At 39.4% G+C, this 25,290-nt stretch overlaps 1 protein-coding gene across 8 annotated transcripts in view; it reads right to left on the bottom strand.

The window, feature by feature from the left end:
• LOC133514537 (SEC14-like protein 1) overlaps window positions 1-25,290 on the bottom strand; it is a 42,859-nt gene that overhangs the window by 16,721 nt on the left and 848 nt on the right. For 6 of the 8 annotated variants that reach the window (XM_061846315.1, XM_061846314.1, XM_061846312.1 and 3 more), the window contains exons 2-19: window positions 24,298-24,497; window positions 24,075-24,160; window positions 22,470-22,619; window positions 21,837-21,968; window positions 21,502-21,630; window positions 21,169-21,337; window positions 20,702-20,731; window positions 19,967-20,076; window positions 19,590-19,779; window positions 19,239-19,327; window positions 19,076-19,146; window positions 18,323-18,494; window positions 16,798-16,932; window positions 16,553-16,687; window positions 14,562-14,813; window positions 14,316-14,494; window positions 14,104-14,205; window positions 7,996-8,121 (exon numbers count right to left, since the gene is read on the bottom strand). In XM_061846315.1, the coding sequence (XP_061702299.1) occupies window positions 8,070-8,121; window positions 14,104-14,205; window positions 14,316-14,494; window positions 14,562-14,813; window positions 16,553-16,687; window positions 16,798-16,932; window positions 18,323-18,494; window positions 19,076-19,146; window positions 19,239-19,327; window positions 19,590-19,779; window positions 19,967-20,076; window positions 20,702-20,731; window positions 21,169-21,337; window positions 21,502-21,630; window positions 21,837-21,968; window positions 22,470-22,619; window positions 24,075-24,137 (2,160 nt within the window). In that variant the 5' untranslated portion in view covers window positions 24,138-24,160; window positions 24,298-24,497 and the 3' untranslated portion in view covers window positions 7,996-8,069. Of the gene's footprint in view, window positions 1-7,995; window positions 8,122-13,945; window positions 14,206-14,315; window positions 14,495-14,561; window positions 14,814-16,552; window positions 16,688-16,797; window positions 16,933-18,322; window positions 18,495-19,075; window positions 19,147-19,238; window positions 19,328-19,589; window positions 19,780-19,966; window positions 20,077-20,701; window positions 20,732-21,168; window positions 21,338-21,501; window positions 21,631-21,836; window positions 21,969-22,469; window positions 22,620-24,074; window positions 24,161-24,297; window positions 24,498-25,290 lie in introns of those variants that run through there. The other 2 variants (XM_061846316.1, XM_061846317.1) reach the window with 2 other exon arrangements.

The following is a 25,290-nucleotide window of genomic DNA, read 5'->3' on the forward strand; positions in this document are numbered from 1 at the left end:
AACGATGAGAAATGGCCACCCTTCCTTGGCGGAAGTAAAAAACATAACTGTGGCACGAGTCAGCCTTACATTTGGTTATGAAATGACAATAAATGTTATTATTGTCCTTGTATTATTGCATACAATTTAATATTATGTATGCATTTTTCTTTGTATGCATTGACAATAATATATAAATTATATAAATAAAATATAAATTGTTGTTTTCCTAAATATGAATTCAACTTTGACAATGGCCCAAAAAAATAAATCCGCCGGGTAATGGTCTGATGATCCCAGTGCCCATTCAGATGGCCATTATCGAAATATACACAAGTACAAAAAAGAAACTAATTTGGTACAAATTTTATGTTTTCCGACATTTGCAGCCGCTGGAATCTCTTTTCTTTCCACTGAGATATCTAACTGGCTGGTGAATAAATGTCAATCAATAAATATTGTCAGAGTGAGGTCGACGTTCCCTGCGCCCAAGGCCCTGAGCCATTGTTCTTTCTTCACGATATGTTCTGTTGCAATATTATTCTGTGGGCTATGAAAGTAGCGAAGGTGCCTCTGACAACTTTTATCATTAAAGTCCTTTGTGGCTCAGTTCTTTAGGCTTACAAGAAACAGAGAATCAGTACTCTCAAGACTTAGTTTTTGTTAACTAAAGTCTGTGCTTCTGAACGAGATCGAGTTGAGAAAAGTTTTTTTTCTTGCATTGTTTTTAGATTAATGAATCATATATGTGATGTTTCTAAGTGCGATAGATTGCAGTTTTGCAACTGTTAAGCAGACAGAAAAAAACATACTTTTTTTTTCATCTAAATACATTAAGTGACAAACCTTTACCAAACAAGTCTCAAACAAGAACTTGCAACAGGTCCTAAAGAAGAAGAAGCTAACAGAAGATGACGTTATGCGTCATAATTACTAAAATTGAACATGACTAATTAGATGGCTTTCAGAAAATCCTTCCCTAGGAGCACAAGCTTACATAGGATCAAGCAGAAAAAGCCGAGGCCTCGGGAGAGCACGATCCGAGCCCGGCCTCTCCCATACTCCGCTCGCCTGAAACCTGCATCCATTGCTCAAAAGCTGTCATCCGCCACCGCATTGCAGCTTCTTATAATAACCGTCGTCTTTATCTCTGTCTCCTATTCTTCCCTGTAGGCCTCCACAAGGCACACATGACACACCTATAATGATACCTGCTTTGTAAAGAAATATACCACGCTATTGTACCAGGACCAATTACCTGAGTTAGATGGATGAAAGTAGGTTCTCCCACGAAGCGCACGGCTCGAGTTATTTTAACCACCTTGTTGGTGCTGCTATTGATCAGCGGAGGATAACACCGGCAACCCGACGTGTCAGAAAAGATGTCATCAATCCAACGTGGGGGAAATGTGCAGCAACGCTGAATGTGTGGATTCCAGGTGGAGTCATTGATTAGTAATGAGGGGATTGCAGCCATTAGAGCACTCACATCAAATATTTAGCACTTGCACTAATTACTAATGTACATCATGCATTACCATAACACGATGATATTCTATATGAGATAACTTATTACAGCAGCAATGAATTAGCACACCCTTTCCTTTCATTCATTTATTATTAACTTTATTTAGAATTGCAAAACTTTATGACCGATTCCATACTTGTTCTAAAATAATAGCCTGCTTAGTAGTCTTTAAAAAAATATGAGCAGTGAAACACAATCCTCGAAAGGATGACAATGAAGTGAGTGTTGTGTTTACTACCAAATTATTGAAACACGTCTAAGGCATTTTTTGTGACATTCAAGTTTTGGGCTCAAGGTGAACAAACCAGCCTCACATTTGTGGGAAATCTCCAAGGACTGAACACCAGAGGATTACACCAGGTTGAGCAATTAACTAAGCAAAGAAATAATAATCGAAAGTCAATACAGTAGGAACAAGATATTGATTGGATTTCAAGTTAAAAGTACATCTAACTGACAGCAATATTAAAGTATTTCAGTTACATGTGCTCGCCATTGGTGCCAAAGCAGTGTGACTGTTCCATTTCTTGCCCAGGGGCCGTGTAGTAAAATGTTATTTTCACATCGCTTCTCTTTTAAAATGGTCCTTCAGAGCTGTTTAGTATAGGACTACTACAGGTATAACATTTTACAAATCACTTTGCTTTATAAACCAAGATGACTCTTGAATTATTGATGACACGTATTTCTCAACACAATATTATTCAGCGTTGTATTCTAAAACGTGCTGGAGGATGCAAAGGCTCCTGTCAAGTGTGTTTGGTTGTGCTCACAAGTCTCAGAGGCAAAAGCAAAGACTCTTTCATAATCAAGAGCAACAGAGACAGAATACTTTGTCATGAACTCAGTAAGAATCAGACATATGTACTCGTATCGTTTTCTGATATTCAGGGTTGTAGCAACATGCAGCGCTGATCAAATGTGGCGGGGAGACAACAAACCTCTGCTACAATCCAACGGAAAACAAACCGGAGCTTGACTCTATAAACTGAAATCACGTTTTGAGGAAATGTTGCAGCAATTGGGGAGAATGAAATCATCTCGGTACAAGTCCAGCAGTCACCCATCGGAACGAACTTTATTACAGCCTATCCAATAAGTGCAGAATTGAGTAGCCCTAAGAAGCAAATGGATCATTTCCTAAATGCGTTTTATATAGAAGTCTAAAATGTGAGAGAAGGCAAACCATCTTGCATAGCTCTGGGATTACTATAGTACTGTATTTAGAACATATATATTAAACTTTGTAAACAGTTAAAGAAGCCTCAGGAGGTTTCTCTAGAGGAAGGGTCGGGAACCTATGGCTCGCGAGGTACACCTGGGTCTTCTGATGGTTGCATATGGCACGTGGAGCCCTGATAGTGACATACTGTATATAGCAGGGGTGCTTAATGTGTCCATCGCATGCGTGGCCCAAAAACAAAGACATCAGCTTGACATCTTTTTTTTCTTTTTAGAATATTTTGGCACCACACGTAACTTTCTCTAACAACGACCTGCTGCACGGCCTCCAATGACAGCCACACACTTCTTCTTCTTCTTCCTCCGTTCTTAAAGGGGTAAACTCATAATTACAAATGTGACAGTCCTGACGAAGCCTGTCAATGTGATTTATAATGACAGAGTGCTTATGCGCTTCACACCACCGGAATATTTTTTTTTTTTTTTTACATAAAGACATGCCTCTGTCAGTAAGCATTGTTGGTAAGTGCACATAATTGGGGACCAATGAAAAAAATTCAACCTGCAGACCAGCTGATTGTGAAAACTTGTAATGCACTTCCCGTCACATACCACACACTGCGGCGTGTGAATATTGCTGTAATGACAATATTTGGTTCTACCTACAGTATGCATATGAAAGGTATTTCTCACATTTAAAAAAAAAACATTAAGACCAATCACGAATAACGGATGGAAGTCTCAAACTACTCAACAAAGTTGTACTCTTAAAGTGTTGGCCTTACATAAAATGCACAAATACACTTGGATTTAGTTTTAAAAATATTGGATGGCTCTTTTGGAATTACATTTTAAAATATTTGCCGTTTGTGGCTCTCTCAGCCTAAAAGGTTCCTGACCCCTACTCTAGACTGTGACATTTTGTAGTTATTCATCGGATTAAGCTAATATTATATCATAGCATTTTTACATTTCACCTATTATTGAGAAATCCAGCTGTCTCAACTACCAAATATAAAAGATCAACAAGAAAAGCTTTCAAGAAAAACTTTCTAAAACATACTTCCTGGGCACTTTCAACTCAAATGATCTTGCGACCCAACAAAAAGGACTTTAAAGATTATTAAAAAAAAACAATTGAAGAAATCTGATGTAAGGGGACCTTTAAGGTTCAGTTTTCACATCCTACAATAGAAGAGTCGTTATGTCTAGCCTAAGCAGACTACTTCTTCCCTCCGGTAGATGTCAGAAGCGAAATGCGTATGCAAGTGGAAGTGTTCCAATTATTAAGCACCCCCTGGGATAGGAACAAATCCATCACAGCGGTTCAACACATTCAAGGCCTTCTCTTTAATCCTTGTGAAGATACAACGTTTGATCGGAATTAGAAAGTCCTCAATTGCAAGTGACACAAAGATACATGTCGTCATCTGGCAGCCAAGTGCGAAACTAAGTATCCGTCATCTTCCGACAACACCATGAGTCATATTACCAGTTATGGGCAGCAAGACTTCAGAGTTTGATCTCGAACACTATCATCATTTTAATGGCACGTTATCTGACTGCAGAGAGCTTATGAATGAAAGAATTTTATAGGTTTGAGGCCATTCTCCCATCTTCTTCTGACTGTCATTCTCCTTTTGATTTTTTGACTAAGTTGTTAAAAATGTGTGAATTTCTATTCCAAGTCATGTTTGGCAGTATAAAATCCATGCATAGTAAGAGAAGTTTTCCAAAATCAGAATTAAAATAAAGCTATTGCTGCACCCAAAATGAATTAGAATTACATGCTATCAGACATACCCTGTGATTGGCTGGTGAGCAATCCTTCTTGCCAAAGTCAGCTGAGGACAAAGCGTTATAGAAAATGGGCAGGAATGTTGACATCGTCAAAGTACTGCAACAATTCATATTTTATATTTCTCATCAGGGTAGAATGTCCAAATGATCATAAATGTGCCGCTGGTTATGTCACTGGTTCCATCCAAAACCAACAAATAGTAAGTGGAACACATCTGAAAAGCAATGATCATTCGACGGGTTTCTTGGTGTGACACACATGAACAATTTGAAAAAGAAAAAGCGAAGAAAAAAAAATGTCGGCTCAGATGGTGAAGAAACCGGCGCATTCATCTGTAAGAACGAAACTGTTATCTTTTAATCTTCTTCACAGCAACAGAACAATCATGACGACTCTAGGAATGTTGTGTCGTGTAAACAACCGCTGGAGGGCATCATTTATTACTCAGAGTCAAGGACAAAGTTGCGAGGAACACAACAACGTCGAACACCTTCTCTAAAGCCTTTCAATAACATCACTTAAAGACAAAAGAATGTTTCCTGGTGAAAACAGGAAAAATGATTGGATTCTATAATTGTTCTAAATAACATTTTGGAGTGCGCTCTTGTGTTCAAGGTTTTTGTTCAAAAGTCTTTGAAACTAACAGGGTGCACATGGAATATCACAATGTTTAAAATATAACTTTGTGCTCTCTGAACGCCAAAAGTGGAGGCCCTGAGCCACTGGTGGGGGTGGGGCAATAGATATCTTCTCACCTGCTTGGGGTTGCACCCGGCTGGGCCCCAAGCATGCAGGCCCAGCCAACAAGCGCTTGCCATTTAGCCCCACCTCCAAGGCCTGGCTCCAGAAGGGAGGCCCTGTGACTCAAATTCATTCAACGACACTTAAACCACGTCATCCAACCCTAGTCAACATGGCTTGACTGAAATAGGGGGCAATGATTGCAGAATAAAATCCTAAGGCCTACGGGTTGGGATAAGTATGCGTCACATTCAGTATTTTATTGTCGCATTTTAACTCCGATCTAAAGGACAGACGCGCAGTGGTGACGGTCAAGCAAGTGGCGTAAATTGTTAGACAGTCAGACATTCTTTCACGACGGATTGTGTTTCTTGACGCTAACAAGCGTGTAATAGGCTTAGATGTTCTTGGCTGAAAATCCCTGGTTAGAGCACAAGTCAGACTTTAAGGCAATTAAAAGCACAGTGTGTGAGCCCAAAGGGATTGACAACATGTGGATGAACTGTGGGAGGAGGCTTAAAAAAAAAAAAAAAAAAGCTGTCACTGCTCCACTTACTATGCTGCCAGTGATATGAAATTGAACAAAGTGAAAGAAAACAAACACGTTCAACACACCCGTTATACTCAGGCTCAAACAACAGCTCATATGTGCTTTGTCAAAATAAAATAAAGTAAAATAAACAACGTCCTTTAGTTGACGTGACAAAAGTTGAAACTATTCTTTACGGTAGATCAGTGATTCTCAATTGGTGGGTATAAAAGACTGTTAAAAATGTTACAGCTACAAGCCAAACAATTGATGTTGCACTTTGCCAAAAAGAAGAGATTAGTGCCAAGGTATACATTTTTATAAATGAGTCATGTTCTCCATATGTATGTTGTAATGCTGCTTACATGGTGACAACAGTTGAGAACTTGTGCTTTGCATCACATCCGCCTGATCGCAATCTGTTTAAATATTGGACAATGACAATTTTATGCACCTCTGCCATTTCTTTTATTGATGTCAAGACTTGTACTAGATATAATATTTGTTTAATAGGCCCCTTTGCCAACATGTGGTAGATTAGTCCTCTACTCAATGGTTCAGAAAGAGTAGATCCTGTTCTGACCTGGTCTGACAGCAGCGTGGCCATCAGTGTGGCTATAACATTGTAACCACACAAAAAGTATCATGTAGTACTCGGACTACTCGTTAAATACAGGCTATTGTTGAAGGTGAGCAAAAGGGGTATAATATGGAGCAGTTTGCAATTAGCATCAATCAATGTTTAAATTAAGCATGAAATAAAAACACCCCATCTTCTAATTCACAAAAATATTTGAGTGTTGTGCATGAACATTAACACAGTGATTCTGGAGAAGGATCAAATTGAACTTCAGGCCTGACTAGCTGTTGACTTAATTTATGTTCATCACTTATCTTTCTACTTTCTACGTAACGAGATTCAGAGAATCAAGAATGAAGTGAATGACAAATATCAAATTCCAAACATAGCATTTGCATGGGATTAGACTAACTTGGTCTGAATCATATCACAACATTAAACTTTTTTTTTTCTTATTGTCAGATCAAGAGTCTTATCTACCTTGATTGGTACTTGACAAAAGATGACAGAGGTAGCGAACATTTAGGCTATACTGTACTCCATACAATATGTGGGACCAGGCCATCTAAAAGGACTAATGACAAGCATGACAAAGTTACACTAGGGCTTTCACCCAGAGAATCCATCCACCCATTTTCTTTGCCCCTTATCCTCATGAGGGTCACAGGGATTGCCGGAGCCTATCCCAGCTCTCAACGGGCAGGAGGCAGGGTATACTCAGAACTGGTTGCCAACCAATCGCAGGGCACATGGAGACAGACAACAGTCTTACTCACAATCACACCTCACGGCAAATTTAGAGTGTCCAATTAATGTTGCATGTTTTTGGGATGTGGGAGGAAACCAGAGTGCCCGGAAAAAACCCACTCAAGCACGGGGAGAACATGCAAACTCCACACAGGCGAGCCAGGATCGAACCCGGGTCCTCATAACTGTGAGGCCAATGCTTTACCAGCTGATTCACCGTGCTGACTCACAGAGAATATTCAAACTTTTTTTTCCACAGAAAGAGAACATATGTACATATATGCATTTTCTTTTACGTTTCAGACACCGCATTTGAACACACGAAATTACATAATTTACGACTGATGATATAATTACGATTTTCTAAAAAAGATGCATTTCAAGGAAGACGATTTCCATTATCAGAGGGAGGATTGAAGCTTAGAGGAGTCAGAGTGTCAGGGAAAGTTGGGATCACCACCATGTAACAGGTACAAAGGTGGTGAAGTCACACATACTGCAAAGCTAAAAAGGTACACTGGTTCGACTACACAAGCTAAACAAGCAGATATAAGACCCAGAGAGAAGAGACCCCCCACCCCCCCACACACACACACACAATGACCCCATGACCAGTAAGCCGATAGTGCACCTGTCCTGACAGGGACTGTCCAGGATGACCACGCGTGTCGAACAGGACAAAGTATATAAACAGTATTCATGTACACATGCATATATGCTTGCACACAAGCACCCCCCCAACACCACACACACCCACTCACTCACACACACGCACCTGATAACCAGACCAAATCAACTTGAATACAATCACTCCTCGACAAAGTCTGAGCAGATAAAAAGTGACTGGGAAACAAAGATGGCAGCTGGCCCCACGAGAAGCCCCGCAGCTCTTTAAAATGGGAACTTGCCTTGATCGCCGAGCTCTCTTCATCGCTAATACCACCTTGGCACCTTTATCTGCTGTCTATCGCTGCCTTTGCTCTCACGCACATCTCTGTTCTTTATTCCGCAGACACCCACACTGCTTCTCCCACCTGCCAGCAGAAGCAAACGGATGGTCGCTGAGCGACAGTGGCCTGGCAGGTATAAGAAAAGACAGACGTCTTCTACTTCAATCTTTTATTCTGCAGCAGACAGAATTTAAATCACTGCAGAGACTTCCTTCCATGCACTACCGATAATTGCATCTGATCTGAAATAATGTGGAGACATGAAGGTCACTAGCACTGTGGAAATCGGGTATAATAGCTGGTATGCTTTTTAATGGGGAAAAAAAGATCTGTGTATTATTGAGGTCATTCTCAAACTTTTTAGGAAGATTTTAAAATCGTATTCCTAAAGCAAGACGACGAATACCGCATATGCTGTAAATACATAAAATATGTCAGTCAAGCGTGCCTTTGTTCACCTTCCAGTGTTTGTAAGCTCTATTTTTTGGGGTGTGTGTGTGTGTCTTTGAGGATATATATTTTTTTAATTATTTAAATTTTTAAAGATATGAGTACCTGCCATTGCTCTCTCTCTACAGGTTGGTCACAATACCCACCTGAACAAAATAGATATTCCCTTTCCTTCTAAAAGTGTCATCCTCTTGAAGGTGGGTGAGAACATTACATCTTAGATCAGAGCTTTGACTGAATTTCACAACTTTTGAACATATTGTATAAAGTATCTAATTTGGAAGAATGACTTTCCAATCTGATGGCCTTGATTGTCCGCAAAATCTCCATAAACTTTGATTCCATGCAATATATGAGGTGTTTGTTTTTCTCAACAATGCAATATACAGTGCAGGCAGTAGCAGCATTTAATCTTCTTTAAGAAAGACTCTCGAGACATAATAGCTCATTTAAAGACAATGTTCCATATTATGCTGTAGTTTCTTCCCAGATCCAGTCAAAATGAATGTTCACAAATCACAATCCTGTCACATTCCATATGGAAATTTTATTTTATATAACAGCTGGTTATGGCATGAAATATGGCCCCCTTCATATGGTTCGCCCTGTACGGAATTCTATTGCGAGTAGCACACCTCCCTCATGCGGCCCAATCCTGTTCTTTCTTGTCCTCTCTCATCTTGTCTTCATAGTTGTTGCATGTCCTGACAAGGTATATAAGAACGTGACCCCTTTCTATAGTCATATATCTCGATATATGACCCCAAGCAACAGTCAAAATATACCGTATTTTACGCACTATAAGGTGCACCACATTATAAGGCGCACCTTCAATGACTGGCCTATTTTAAAACTTTTTCATATATAAGGCACACCGCATTATTAGGCGCATAGAATAGACGCTACGGTAGAGGCTGGGGTTGCGTTATCCATCCATTAGATGAGCTGCGCTAAAAACTCAATATAGATCCAGATATAGATCCATATATAAGGCGCACCTGATTATAAGGCGCACTCTCAGCTTTTGGGAAAATTAAAGGGTCTTAGGTGTGCCCTATAGTGCGGAAAATTTGTTATAGCTAGATTGTTCAACTGTTGTTCTGCAGTGATTTGTAGCTCTAATCCGCTTGTCTGTTCTTTTATTCGTCTGTCCTCTGAAAACCTTTCCTGTTCTGCTGCATTTTCAGTAACGACCCCACCACCACCCAAAAAAAAGATCTCGTTACACAGCAAAACTATTCCATGATTTAAGGCATACAAATCCACCATTCTGACACATCATGCAGCTAAACGGGACAGGTTTTTAAAAAAAAAAGTGTAAGGGGGATAGAAAATGCATAACTGGATCGCTCACATCGCACTGAATACCCAATTTGTCGCGGTAAGTTACATTTATGGTTCTGTTTATCATGACACAGTACATTTCCCCTTTGTCATCATGTTAAAACAAATTATAAAGCCAAGAAAAACACAAAGAAGACTTGTGGCATTTATCCTAGATGCTGAAGTCACACAAGATTTGCATAAGTCTCATGTGAAGCCTCACATGAAAATGGTCCAAGTTATTATGTTGTTTTTTTTTTTTTGCCTCCTTCATAAAATTTTATGAGCACTGTGAGAAAGTAGACACCATCTTCGAGTGGACAACAATTATGTAATTTAATTTTAACGTGCATAAATGTGTTTCCTGACTGACCTGCACGACATCAGAAAGAAAAACAAGGTCCAGTTAGTGAAGCAATAAAACAACATTGAGCTAGTAGGCGGACTGCTGTCTCTCCATTGCAAATGAGGCCAGTGCTCAGGCTTTGGCCTAATTTGAGGCGAGATTGATGGTCTCTCTTATCTTAGGGAAAATCAATGCTGGACGATATCAAACCTAGTGTGAAGTATCCGGGACATCTCAATCAGACCTACTTAAATTGTAAAATAGATACAATAATTTCTCTAAACTAGCCAAAATGAGATTAGCAGCGCAGTTGAAAAGATGCAGCAAATGTACTGCTTTTGAAGTGTTTATATGAGGGATATGTTTAGGCTTCACAAATAAAAGCCAGGGAACGCATCCATCCATCCATCTTCTTTGCTGCTTATCCTCACGAGGGTCACTGGGGGAGTGCTGCAGCCTATCCCACCCTGAACTGGTTGCCAGCCAATCGCAGGGCACATAGACACAAACACCATAGACACCTAGGGGGTATTTAGAGTGTCCAATTAATGTTGCATGTTTTTGGGATGTGGGGGGAAACCCGAGTGCCCGGAGGAAACCCACGCAGGCATGGGGGGAACATGCAGACTCCACACAGGTGGGTCCAAGATTGAACCCCGAGACCTCAGAACTGTGAGGCCAACGTTTACAAGATGACCCACTGTGCCGCCGCCAGGGAACACAAATCTGAAAATGCATCCAGTTGTGTACACACAGAAACCAACAGGGAATTACTTCACACCGAATTCAATTAGTCAAGTCAGGTTGTCTAAGAGTCAGTTGAGCCAGTCTTGTTCTGCTTGTCTTGGATAATACTGAGGTCCCAACAACATACAAGTTTATAAAAGTTTTAGGGTCCTAATCTAACATAAAGCAGTAGCTCTTGGTGCTGTTTGCGTTGATTCTGCCATCTTATTCTTTTCCTTTCAGCTTGTCCCGTTAGGGGTTGCCACAGCGTGTCATCTTTTGCCATCTTAGCCTATCTCCTCCATCTTCCTCTCTAGCACACACTGCCCTCATGTCTTCCTTCACCACATCCATAAACCTTCTCTTTGGTCTTCCTCTCGCCCTTTTGCCTGGCAGCTCCATCCTCAGCACCCTTCTACTAATATACTCACTCTTTCGCCTCTGGACATGTCCAAACCATTGAAGTCTTCTCTCTCTAACCTTGTCTCCAAAACATCCAACGCTGGCTGTCCCTCTAATGAGTTTATTTCTAATCCTTTCCAACCTGTTCACTCCAAGCGAGAACCTCAGCATCTTTTCTGCTACCTCACCAGTTTTATAAACTTTGCCCTTCATCCTAGCAGACTCTTCTGTCACACACGTTGATTCTGCCATCTCACTGAAAATAACTTCCAAGGAAAGCTTTTCTAGCACTGAGGTGATGTCATATGTATTTGGCTATGACGCGTAGAGAATGCATCTGATTTTAAGACATCATCCTGGGATGAGAATGATACCATCAGTGTTCACCCTCCTATTGTCCCTCAACCAGCAGCAAACACCCTACTTTCCTAAAATGCAGTTATTGTTGTCTATCAGCTTACCCATAGGGTAGACACAATGTTGATAATGCCATCAATATGGTTGAAGATACACTGTCAGCAATGCTCAGGGCAACAAAATCAGTATTAAAGACAGTAGAGATGACTAATTTGGTGTGTGTGTATGGGAAGCTGCCATGTTTTGATGCCAGAAGCTACACAGGGATGAATCTCAATGCATACAGAATTGCAGATTAATCCTTAATGTAACGAACCAATGCACTTTTTCATAAAAAAAAAGTGTAGAATCTGTCATTTTCATCATTTTCATTTATTTCCACTTCCTGTAGTTTTAAAGCCCTTGTATCCAGATAATTTTGATCAGGTCGGACAGTGAAGAGAGGCCCAACACGGTCACTGAAGCCCCTCTCCATGTATGCATGGTCCGAATGTCCTGCAAATTTCATTAAGGTTACACTTGACAATTCATCTGAGTCCCTTCTGGCATTAATATAAAATTGTTGTCCAGTTTCTCATTCATCAGATGAGATTGACAAATCTGTCCAACGTAACGCCACTTCCAGCTCAAGGACAACTGGGTTGTGGTACTATTGTATTTCTATCACTCTTCTATCACTCTCTCTACATGACCCTAGACTTCATAGGAAATATAATAGATGGGTGTAACCAAAGTAAATTATTGTCCAAAGTCTAAATTAACACCCAGAAATTGGAAGTGCAATTCACAACCAAGAAGTTAAGAAAGACTAACAGTTGTTTTGCGATAGTACGTGTTGAATATTAACATCATGACACTCACAATGTCGAAATGTTTTTTCCTCTTGGTGCACGGGCACAATTAGGAACGGAAGACCTGATTTAAGAAAGCTAGGGCTTAATCATGGACTTTCTAATGGGGTTGGGATCTGATTTGGTTTAAGGATGGAATAGTCTGGCTTGGGCTCAAACATTGCCTTGACACCACAAAGAATAGACTGAATTCAAAATACCCAGTTCTTGTTAGGGCTGTATTTTAAAACATACATATACTATGATCAATGTTAGACTCCGGTACAGTTTGTCCATGAAAATCACTTTACTCATCCATATACCCTGCATGCAAATCATGAATCTTTTGATGCCTACTAATCTTAATATGGCTTCTAATCACTGTGGTATAAAAAGGGTTGTTTAAAATGAAAATCCATCATTTGTCTTTCAACTATTGTTTAAAGAGCTTTGACTGACAACTCACATTTGCTAGTCAGGAAACATGTACAATAAGCTTCAACTCGAGGGATATGTTAAAGTTGTGGATCTTAAGGTTCTTTGTGAGTTGTGCGTCTAAAAGATATCTCACAGTATTCAAATTAGCAGCCTCAGAAAACATGCTAATGCTTTGTTCCATATCTCAAATTGGGTAAACATATGGAGAGCCTTGTTATTTTATATTTTTGTGACTGTCATTTCCTTATACTTCACAAGTTTCATTATCTATTTTAATACAGATGGAATGAGATAAAGCATGAGTCTCTTAGTGACTCAAGCAGCCACTTACATGACCAAATACTGCATGCAGTGAGAAATCTTAAGAGATTTTCCCACCCAATATTTCATTTATTGGTGTAGAGAGCGTAGCTTATTGCCATTACATCTACACTGCAACACCTCCACTGCAGTCATTTCTCCCCTTGAGTTCGGTGTCAAGGCTCTCTGGAGATTAGAGCAACACACACCCTTGGAATGAATTCTTTCGTCGAGCAACTCTACTATTTCTTCACCGAACAAGCCTCGGTGAGCAAAATGTTATAAATCTGCTTTGTGTGACTTTCAAAGGATGTGATACCCACCGCAGTTTATGTAGCTAGATTTGTTGTTTCATATTAAAGAGTGACTTTTGTGTAAATATTACTTTTATTTTTGCTCAAGGAGCTTGTTATAAGATATAAATGGTCACCAAAGTAGTAAAACATGCCTCCTCCAGTGCATTTCTACACCACAGCAAACATAACATTATAATCTCTAGAAAGCGCTGGCTTTTTAAATAGTTTATACATCAAACTTGTTTCCATGTAGAGATGAACTAAAAGTATTATGTTAGGTTAAAGAAAAAATGTGGAACCGAGGCGCAAACATTTTCTGCAAAAGAATGCACTGACATCTAGTGGACAATCCGAATTAATTCACACAAGCAAGCACAAGCTGCTGCCACCTCGTTTGACGCCACGTATTAACCCAATAAAAGCACACAAGACTGTCCCATGATTGATTACATTTTAATACAATTTTACATACACAACACAGTTTGACCAAAGTACCGATTGCCTTTCCGATACAACAGCAAAGCTTCCGGTACAAGAACAAGCCAAGAATTCTTGAACACTGCTAGTGAGTTGGAGTTTGTTGTCGAAGTGGTGTTACCTTGAGACAGTTGAGCCGGCGTGTGATTGGCTAGAAAGAGTAGTGGATCCACTGAGCTGAGAGAAGCCACTATTACTGGACTCCAGGCTGGTCAAGGATCCCCTAGAAAAGCAGATATATGGATTTATTTTTGGAAGTCAGTCTTGACAGTTTTTTTTTTTTGTCTTTAAAAAAAAAACACAACCATGACACGGTAGACTAAATTAACTGACCTGATGTCTTGGGAAGCCAGCACCTCAGTATAGTACATGATTTTACACTTGTGGGAGGAGACCTGCAGAGAGGCCAGCACGTCATCCACATAAGACAGGCTGGAGGCCGAGGCAGCCGGGGAGCTGTGAAAGCACCACTGGAGAATGTAGCATCCAGGCCAGCGAGTGATGTGAGACCCCTATTCAAACAGAGCAAATGTCCAGGATCAGAATATAAGATATAGCAACAGATTGGGTTTCATTTACCTGTATGCTCTCCCCCTCTCTGCAGGTGAGGGACTTCTCCACCAGGCTGTAGTCTAGGCCCAGCACCCAGCTCTTGTCTATCAGCTGCAAACTGCCAATCCCAGAGGTAGAAAAATTATGGGCTCCAGTCGTGTCTTTCTTTGGGGTCTGTGGTGCCCTCTTTGAATGGTAGATGTTGAAGAGCACATCCCCTTTAGACACATCAAAGTCCCAGGTAATGACAGAGGACGCATCCATGATCTCAATTAAAATCTGAAGGCATATAGACAGAACGGGGATAGCACAGAAGACAACAGTTAGTTATGTATCATTCATTTCACAATTATTCGTTGTAAACTTGATGTGTACATTTGTTCCAGCTGGTGACACCTTAGGACATGTAAATGAATTACCAGCCTTCCATTTAATTCAAATGGACTAAAATAGTTTAGTAGTTGTGGTCTGCATTGTACTAAGAGCTATTTCTAATGTTGCCTCTCCCATGTAGCTAAATATTAGAAACAGCTCTTAGATGAAACGGTTATACACACCACTGCAAAATGCTAACATTGTGTTAAATTAATACCCCTCAGGTAAGTGTCAATAAAAACTGAACTTTACATTTTTCATCACCATTCATAATTTATTTTCAAATCCATTTTTCCGGTTATAAGCAAAGAACAGTTTTATCCATCCATCCATTTTTTTGAGCAGCTTATCCTCACAAGGGTCGCGGGAGTGCTGGACCCTATGCCATCTGTCAACCCTGAATTGGTTTCCAGCCAATCACAGGGCACATGGAGACAGACAACAATCACACTCATAATCACACCTGGGGACAATTTAGAGTCTCCATTTAATGCATGTTTTTGGAATGTGGGAGGAAACCGGAGTGCCTGGAGATAACCCACGCAGGCAAGGGAAGAACATGCAAACTCCACATAGGCAGAGCCAAGATTTGAAACCCCGGGCCTCAGAACTGTGTGGCAAACGCCCTAAGCAGTTGCGCCACCGTGGCGCCAGAACAGTTTTATTTACTCATAATTTGTGTTTAATGCGCATTTATTCCCCACAAAAATTCTCAAGTCAATAGTCTGCATTTTAATTAGGTATAGGAGAAAATGAAAAAGATTACATTTTATCAATGTATGTCCCCATCTAGAGGTTATGAAAAAGCTGTACACTTTCATTGCAGTATGCCGCCTAAAGGTTATGGAAAAGGTGCAGCTTCCACTTTCATTCCAATATGACTACGTATTTGTACAATTGTGCTCATAAGTACACTTAACCTGGCGGAAACACAACTGATAAATGAATAACCCTCATTAATTTCTTTATGGTGATGTTCGCTTTTAATTATAAAGGTTTTCTGAAATGCTTGACAGTTGAATTAGAATCCCATCAAAATAAATTGTTTTGCCTGGTCCTTCATGTTTTCTTTAAAGAATTGCACACATCTTACACATTCTACTTGGGTATTCAAACATATGAGTACAAATGTGTGTTGTCTCCTTTACTAAATGGTAGGGCATAAGAGCAAGTTAATAAACAGAAAGTATTATTTGTTCAAATAAAGTGCTTAATTCTTAGGTATTACTTTGTTTTGATCATCTGGTTAGAAGCAAAATCAAGCATTGTAAAAATGCATTGTACATAGTTTGAAGGGTTTTCCAGAATTTCGAGTTTAGGGGTTCCCATTATACATTGGTGCCCATTATACACGAGAAAGTATGGTACAACATGTTCACATTTGTGTTTCCGACAGTACTCAACATGAGATAAAAAGTACTTCTTTCAATTTGTCAGAGGATTAAAGGGTTGACAATTATGCATTCATTTTGCATGTTGATACAAATGACAAAGTCTAGATGATGAACAGAGTTAGGATGTGCACATTATGGTCAATGATGCCAATTACAAGTCATCTCTGTCAGTGTAAAGGATATTGACATTTACATTCAACTTCCTGGTGGTTAGTTAAGTGACAATCTTGCAAAGAAATTTGATAGTACCTCATATGGAGCTCCCTTGAAAATACTAGCAATTTTATATATGGAATCTGTCAATAATCGGTTGTCTTCCATCTCCAGCTCCTCTGCTGCCCTGTACAAAGACTTGGGGACTAAACCTCCCTCAGGGATTTCACACTTAGGAGTGCATGAAGAAAGAATATAAAGTGAGTTGACAAATAATAAAAACACTATTCCATGTGTTCAAGTGCGGTTCTTTGTAAAGAGTGCAATGCAGCCAAGCTCACCACGCAGCCCCCTCCCAAGAAGTCAGGGATAAACGCCTGGTCAATGTAGTTCACCAGACCTCCTGGACCCTGGTAGTCATTTGCAGCATAGACAAGGAACTTCTTACGTGTGTTTTCGTTGATCAGTGGGCTGACCTGCAAGTCAGACACCAGAGCATGTATACTGAGCCCATTGTGAATACCAATGTTTTTGGATATAATTCACAAGATAAATAATGAAAGATGTTCCTGTATTCTTATTTGATCTTGGGTGGTATAATTCTTGTACTGTCTACTATTATAGCACGCATGGATTACGAACATTGCTTTGTTTGTTGCTATGTAATTGTGGGCTCGCTGCATGCAATTTACGACTGCATGACATAGTCATCACATGATAGGTGTTTACAGTATATTTCATCATTAGATTTCCTCTCAATACAAATGACAATAGGAACTGCACATAAGGGCAACACAATACAAATATTTGCACATAAAATGTAGTACCAGTGCATTTATTGGCGCTGCTGCTGTTTCAGCCTCTTAAAGCAATTTGTCCGATTCCCAACCGTATTTATTGACTACAACTGCATCTTTGTTCATTCATCTGTGCCAATTAACAATAGTGGCAGGCAGAACATTTAAATTGTTTTCCACTAGATAGCAGATGGTCCAATTAAAGGCCTCATACTTTAGCTATTTAGATGTCCATAGAGTGACTCCCTAATATGGAGTTAGTAGAAGTGTAAATTTCATTAAACAAAACACATTAGTTTTATCTTATGAGTGTCCAGAAAAGGCCCCATTTGACAGGTACTTCTGTTCAACCCAGTTTTATATTCACTTTGTCCATATTTACACAAAGACCGCCTCTTTTCCTCTGATTGGTTTCCTCTTTATACTGTCGAAGACCCAGTGAAGTAGATCAACTTGAGAAGTTGGAATTACCTGATTTCAGGTCTCTCGGGAAAAAGACATGTGGAACTCGGGAATGCGTACATGATTTTACATATTTACTGAGGCACCTTAGAGCCAATATAGCTTTCCAATACTGGGAAAAGTTGGTTTGATAATATACGGGACATTTTACCCATGTATCCACTTGTATCCAGACCTAGATTTCACACTCGTTATGTGAATTTGTGAGTTAATTGAGATGAGATGTTAATTTCAGTATCTTTCCTTTTGGTAACATTTTGTTTGGTCGAGTACCTCGAGATTTTTTTGTTTTAATATACAATATGTGTCTTGGCTCTAAAACATTTGGAAAACACTGTGTAGGACCTTTGCTGCCATATCAGTTCCAGCGATGTCAAGCATCACAAACTGCAATAATAAATATTCTTTCAAGTAAAGTGAGTTCTCTACATTTAACCATTCTGACAGAATGAGGAATATTGTACATGGTGATGCTTTACAGAAAAAACTGAATTAAATATTACAAGCATCTCTCAGTATGACACAGCGCAGCGCTTACATTGAATTGCATTCAATTTGGCAGTTGTACCTAATGTTGTGGCTAGTGAGTATCGCCGTTTATCCTCACCAGGGTCCAGAGCACGGGAAATACCCTGGGTGCTTTCAGCATGAGCAGGCGGCCCAGAGTCTCAGGGTAGTTGGCCTCCACTACTTCGATGATTCTCAGTAGAGCCTTCAGCCCAGGTCTCCACAGGTGACGCATGTTCAGACCCTCCAGATCCACCAGGCATGTCCAGCAACTGGCAAACGCAATATTTGCATGACGATACATGCGACACAAGCGCTTTTAGAACTACTGAGCAAGCCTAATTCATATAAAATGCTGCATCAATACAATTTTATGATTTTTTTTTTCATGTGCTGGCACAACAAGTATGCATTTTTATATACATGTTTACATGGCGAGGGGGACAACTTTACCCTCATTCTGAGACATTCCCACATCTCAAGATAGTATGGTGTGAGGACTCAGTTGAGGTTATCAAGATTTCCAGATGGATGTGGGAATTTATGTAACTATAATTTCTAGATTGTATTTGAAAGGTACCTACAGTGTACAGATCCACTGAGCAAATGTCTAAATGAAAACTCATTCATTTTAGGGATTCCTCGTAATGTGAAACAAGACAATCAATAAATGTGAATATAATCCAAATGTACTTGCAATTATTTGCACAAAACCGGAATTGTAATTATTTATATTTTATTAAACCACAAATACACTGGTCCAGCTCACGTCTCATCAAATTGGGACAAACTCTGCCCCTGAACTAAAATGAGTTTGACACCCCTGCTCTCAAGCCAAGAAAGGGGAACCGACCTAATTGGGCGACCGAAGACTGTCGTGTTCTCCTCACAGCGCCTCAGTCCCTCCTCATTGATGGCAACAACCTGAGTCATTGAGGTAAAACATCAATGTTAGCCATGATATCTGGATTCAAAAGGGCTGAATCATGTATAAATGACAACTTTAACCCTTTCACCTGTCGGACCAACACCTCTTCTGTTAAGGCACGCATTAAACCCTTTGTATCCATGTGACCCAAACGTAATATATACAGAGGCCGGCCATCTAAACACAAAAAGATATGGATCAGACAAACAAATGCATGCACAAACAAGCTACAAAAATTAAATATATATCTTACAACCGGATTTTAAAATATAGCTGGGCATTCAGAATGTTTTTAAGACTGATAAAAGACTCATGGAAACTATAACAGGTTGCACTCAGACATTGGTTAATAACGAAATGCAAAACACAAGTTTAACTAGTTGCAATAAATCCAATACCCTCTCTAAATGTGAATTAAAAGGACAAACAATAATTATGCCTCGATCATTGTGGTGCCAGCCTCCAGTGTAGTAGTCTTGGAGAAGTTGAGGACGCTGCCATGAGTCCAATAGGAAATCCACTTGGTGCTGCTTCCTCCATGTGAGTGACTGGCACAGGAGCTCCCGAGCCTTGTCAAAGTTGAAATCTGTCGCTGTAAGAAAGCGCAGCACGTGCTGATCCTTTGGAATCTGTAAAGGCAAAACCAGATGGTTCACCAAAGATTTGCCATAAAAACCTACCTGCTAAGTTAGAGAAAAATCAACATATCAGGAAGAAACCGAGAAACTGGCAGATGACTTCCATTTAATTACTCAAAACAAAACAAAAATGTGTGTGAAAAAGCAGAATGATCTATTCAGACATAATGTATTTGACCTTGCCCTTGTGGGTTTCCTGGAGCCACTGCCGCAGCCGAACAAGACAGCTTTCCTGCAGAGGCGTTAAATCACCTAGGTAACGTCTGATGTAATCAGCATCCAACTTGTCTGCAGGCCAAAACACAGCATCGCTTTAGCACATAGTCCATTGCATGCATTTCAGACTCAGGCACTTTTAACCTGGGTGAAAAATATAAGAGAGATGGACAGAAAACCTGCTGAAACAACATGAACTTGCAATGTGGAATTTTCCGATAGTTTACACATGTTCTTCTTTCTCTTTTCTTTTCTTTTCTTTTCTTTTTCACGTATTATTTGAAGTAGGAACTCGGCAAAGAGACTACAAGTAGGTAATAATCCTGTAATTTTAGATTCAGGTCATGGCTAACCAACCAAGAGAGTTGAGATTTATGAGATTTCAGGTATGTAAACATGCAGATTAATTCTCATCTGTAAGAAAAATAGGTGCACATGGGATTCCTTTTGTCCTGCAAGGTCGAATCTATGCTAAAATATCACAAAAGATTCAATCATTTCTACCCTTTTCCAGGCCACATTTGTTACACATGGACAAAATTGTACTCCAAAAGGTGCAATGGTGTAATTTATTGTCCAAGTGTGAATGAAGCTTGCAACTGATGCAAAAATGCAAGACATAGCAGCAGTTTCATCAGAACTAGACAAAATATAAATAGTTTTCATGTTCTCCTCCCCCAACGTGAATTCAACTTACCTTTTGCATCATGTTGATCTGATGATGGTCCTGCAATGGAAACCACACACAGGATTTGTGAAGTCATCTTGCAAGTTATTTTTCGACAGCACTTCCCTCTCTTATCACCTATTTGAACTCTTGTTGATGGTAATACAATTAATCAATTGAATTAAAAAAAAATACTGTACTCATTCCCACTTCTTTATAATTTCTATCCTTTTGACACTCCCACAGGAACTCATTTGTAGTGATGTACTACACTGCAGAAACATACTAAATCACTCAGCAAGGTATTCTTAATATTTTGTTTTTTTACCCAATTCAAACTTCATAAATATATCTCTCTTGAACACTAGTATGTGTACTTATGTGCCTGACCAATGTTCATGAGTATTTGTAATTGGGTGTATTTTGGGGGACACTAATTGTAAAACAAAACTGGCATAAGGTACTTGTTGCTGTTTTGTATCTATTGTCACACTGACCATCAGGAGAGGGAGTCAACATTTCTGTAGGGTGGTCCACATCAGAGGCATGCAGCGCACTTTTGACATCAGGGATGTCTTGGGTAGAAGATGGTGGAGCCCAACGGGGTATGTACGTTATGCCCTCTTTTTCCAGTTCCGAGAGGTGAAACTGGATAATTTCTTTACCCTATCACGCGGAAAGGACACATGGCTTAGGATCAATGGGACACTGAACAGTAGCAGAGACCAGAAAGTGCAGGCTCAAAAGATTTAACAACACATTTCTCTTGCCCCAACATGAAGACTTTAAATCATTAGGGTCAGAGGAGTCATATCAAAGAAAATACAAACCTTTTCTATGCTACTAGCATACTGTTTCATCGCTATCTTCTCTGCCATGCCTTCAAAGCCGAAAAAGGATTTAACATCAAGGCTAGCCGTCTGTTCAAAACATGTCCAGTCTTCATTCTCAGGATGAACCTGCAAAGCACGACCAGAATGTCTTATTCTCTAGCTGCCCTCTGCTAGTCATGTTATACAAAAGCAAAATAAATGTAAACATTGTTGTGATGTTTCCCCAAACTAATTGAGGTGCAGTCGGTATTTGACTAACATTAATTAGAACCGGAACGATAATGGATTCAGTGGTGACAATATACTTAATATGGATAGGATTGGATTCTTACCGTATATCTGCAACACTCACAGGAAACGACCCTGGTGGAAAAAGTTTCATTCTGGACCTCAATGAGGAGAGTCCGCTCTCTGCGGTTCAGTGTGTTCTTCTGGATGAAATACAGGTAGTCTATCCCAGCAATCTTTGAGTAGAAAAACATTCATATGGTCAACACAAGGATATTTCAACAAAATGGCCATAAAAGGTTTACACACCCCTGTCCAAAAATGCAAGGTTTTTATGACAATAAAAATGTGACTAAAATAAATAATTTCTAAAGATATTCCAACCTTAATGTGGCCTACAAACTGTTCGACTCAATAGAAAAAAAACTTTTGAGAGCAAAGCAAAAATAAACTGCAATAATAATAGGTGCAAAAGTGTACAACAATAGCATTTCAGTTATTTTTACTTCCCGCCTGAAAAAATAAGCATTTGAAAAGGGGTGTTTATAGTTTTTATATCCAGTGTTGATTATCAATAGGTCAATTTTGTTTTATTTGCCCACATGCTTCAAACGGTGACATCATCTTGGCAGTCCATTGATTCTTTCAACATCTACTGTATGTAGCGTAAGTGACAGCGTCAAAATAGATTTTCTTAGGGCCCTCATAAAGTAAGACGGACATGACAGCAAAAATACCCGTTTGAGGAGCTTGGGTGCATCAATGTCAATCCAGCAGCGCCTCTCGATCACCAATGTGGAGCCATCCTGACTTTGGCTCTCACTGATGATCTCGCTGTCTACAAAAACTGGGATCAGGGGACACTTTGGGAATCTCTTGTTGTAGGCCTGAATGACAGAAATTAAAGTACGTAGTAGTATCTACAGTAAGTCTTTTACTCTGCGAACAACAAATCAACACCTGTAAAAGTACATTGAGACATGGTTGTGTACCAAAGAAGCCTAGTTTGTTGATGACTGCTAACACAAAATTACATCATTGTATGATTTTAGCACACTGCCAAGTTTATATAAGCACAGCAGGGAATGATGAAAAGTTATTCTACAAACAACACTAGCGATAACACAAAATGAGAGTTACCACTAATTATTTGATCTTAAATTCAGATGTTAAGATATGATATGATGATACTTGTTTAAGGAATTGCATATACCCACCGTAGCAACAGAAAACCAACGACCAAGTTGCATTAATTAGGCAGTCAACTACATTTTGTGGTAGGCTTATAATAATATTAACAATGATATTCATTCATAAAAAAAAAAACAAGATGCGTCAAAATAAGAAAGTATTACTGTGAGTACGACACTTGTCAGAAATATTTACTGGCAAAGGCAAAGTGAGTGGAGGTTTAATGAAAAATCTTGGGAGTAAATAAAAGTGTCTGAAGGGGGAGACGATACATTGGCCTCAAAGGATCTGGAAATCCTACAAGAAAGTATTATTTCATTATCCCTTTATACTAAGGAGATTTATTTTAAGAGAAGCCTTTCATGGAGTCCACTCAGACTAAGGCGATTTATTTACTGTTAGGGAAGATTTTCACGGAGTCCAACAAAGCGTCTGTGGATGTTTTCTTGAAAGCGTGAAGGCTGGTGTCTGCAGTGCAAAAAAAATAAGTCACGGTCTTTCACCTGCATTGACGTGTTGCGTAAGCTTGGTTTAATGTATAACGTCAGGCAAGAAGCAAAAGCCAAAAGGAAAAAAGAAGAGCGAGGAAAACCTGCTCTGACTCCACTAAATATTTCCCCTGCACTTTAAATTGTTTATTTCACATACAACTCTTGACCTGCACACAGTAGAGGCAGCTGAATTCATACCATGTTGAATCCAGCCAAGCCAATCATTTGGAATTTAACGCTTGTGTACATAAATACTGTCGCAGATGGCCATACTCCACCATACTATCAGCAAAGTTACATAACTGTCTGTAAACTGAAATAATTAACTCAAGGTCTTTTGACATACTAAAGAATCACATGAGACGTCAATAAAACCAGACTATCATTAACTCATTTCAATTAAGTAGTGACTGTTTTGTTTTTGTTTAATTCATCGATGCTAGCTGAGAAGTTATGCTCAGATGTTAATAGGGAATTATTTGTTTGGGATTTTTTTCCCTACGAGGAATACATACATAGATGATCATAATGCAGCCTGACTAAAAGAAGTAAAAAGGCCCAGGTCCCACCACTGGCTGCAACAAATCCAAATGCGCTAGGAACCTACAGCAAAATGACACCTCACTTTCATTATGAACATTTAGGGAAGGCACTACTCACTGCCATTATTAACTCAAATGGATGTTTGTAGACCCGAACAGGAGACTGGTATTCCCGCACCATGGCTGCAGCTCTGTTCGTCCCTGCTAAATAACCACAAAAAAAAAAAATAAATGACAATTTGTTCCTTGTTCCTACCTGATTTGAGTTAAGGTTAGCGACAGGGTTAATAGTCGCCACAGTAGTTTGCACAATATTCTAAAGATCAAAATGTGGGACTTACACCGATGAAATGTTGAGGTTCAGGTTTAAGATGTTTCAAGTTACCGATCCATTTCAATGTCGCCCGCACTGTCAGCTGGGGGAGGAAATGCTTTTTTGACTCATTGCGTGTTGTAAAATGACAAGCACTCTGAGCAGATGGTGACTGTGAACTCCGCCTCTTTCAAGCCAGCTGGAGGTCACACAGCAGATCTCGCAGCCCTGGTGGAAGCGGACACAGGTGGAAAAAATGTAACGTGAAATCGAAACACACAATCTGCATTCACAACAGACTAACAGTTATAAGTCAGAAGAAGGGGGGGGTGACAGAACAACAATTCCTTTTAACAAGCTGCTGCATCAAACATATATATAAAAGAGTGGATAGAAAAAGTCTACTCAATCCAATGAAGACAAAACATTTGGAAGCTTTTTCCACCTTTGTGACCGATTACAACACAACTAAAATTTAAGATCTTTTAAGGGGGAATATGAAAAATAAGCTGGTTATGTTATGTTTGATCGAAGAAATGTTCACTTCTAAGCCTGTGTGACTCCTCCAGTTTGTTTCTTTGTTGGCCTTTACACTGTGACACTAACCCCTCTTGAACTATTGCAAAGAGGTCCTGTTCATTGGTTTTGTCTAGGTCTTGTGATGTCAAAATTAGATGAACATCAAGACGACTTTTAAAATAGAAACTGCTATGAAACCAGGAACTGTATTGGTCGTTTAAGACTTTTTGTGAATCTTGGACTTCAGCAAGCTGTGAAAGTAGTACCGAAACACTAAAATTACTCAAAGTATGTTCAACTCTAAATTTTATAGATTTTTAAATTCTCTAAATCAATATCCCCAACTTTATACGTTTATATTTAAATTAATAGATGCCGATGAAAGTTGATCTGAATTACTGTACAGTATATAAAATGACAAAAACAAACAAAAGAAGTCACATAATGAATAGGTACCTGACATAATTGCTATTTTAGTCATTATACCAGAGACTCGACTGAA

Source organism: Syngnathoides biaculeatus, chromosome 16 (genome assembly GCF_019802595.1).
Source record: "Syngnathoides biaculeatus isolate LvHL_M chromosome 16, ASM1980259v1, whole genome shotgun sequence".
Classification (NCBI taxonomy): Eukaryota; Metazoa; Chordata; class Actinopteri; order Syngnathiformes; family Syngnathidae; genus Syngnathoides; species Syngnathoides biaculeatus.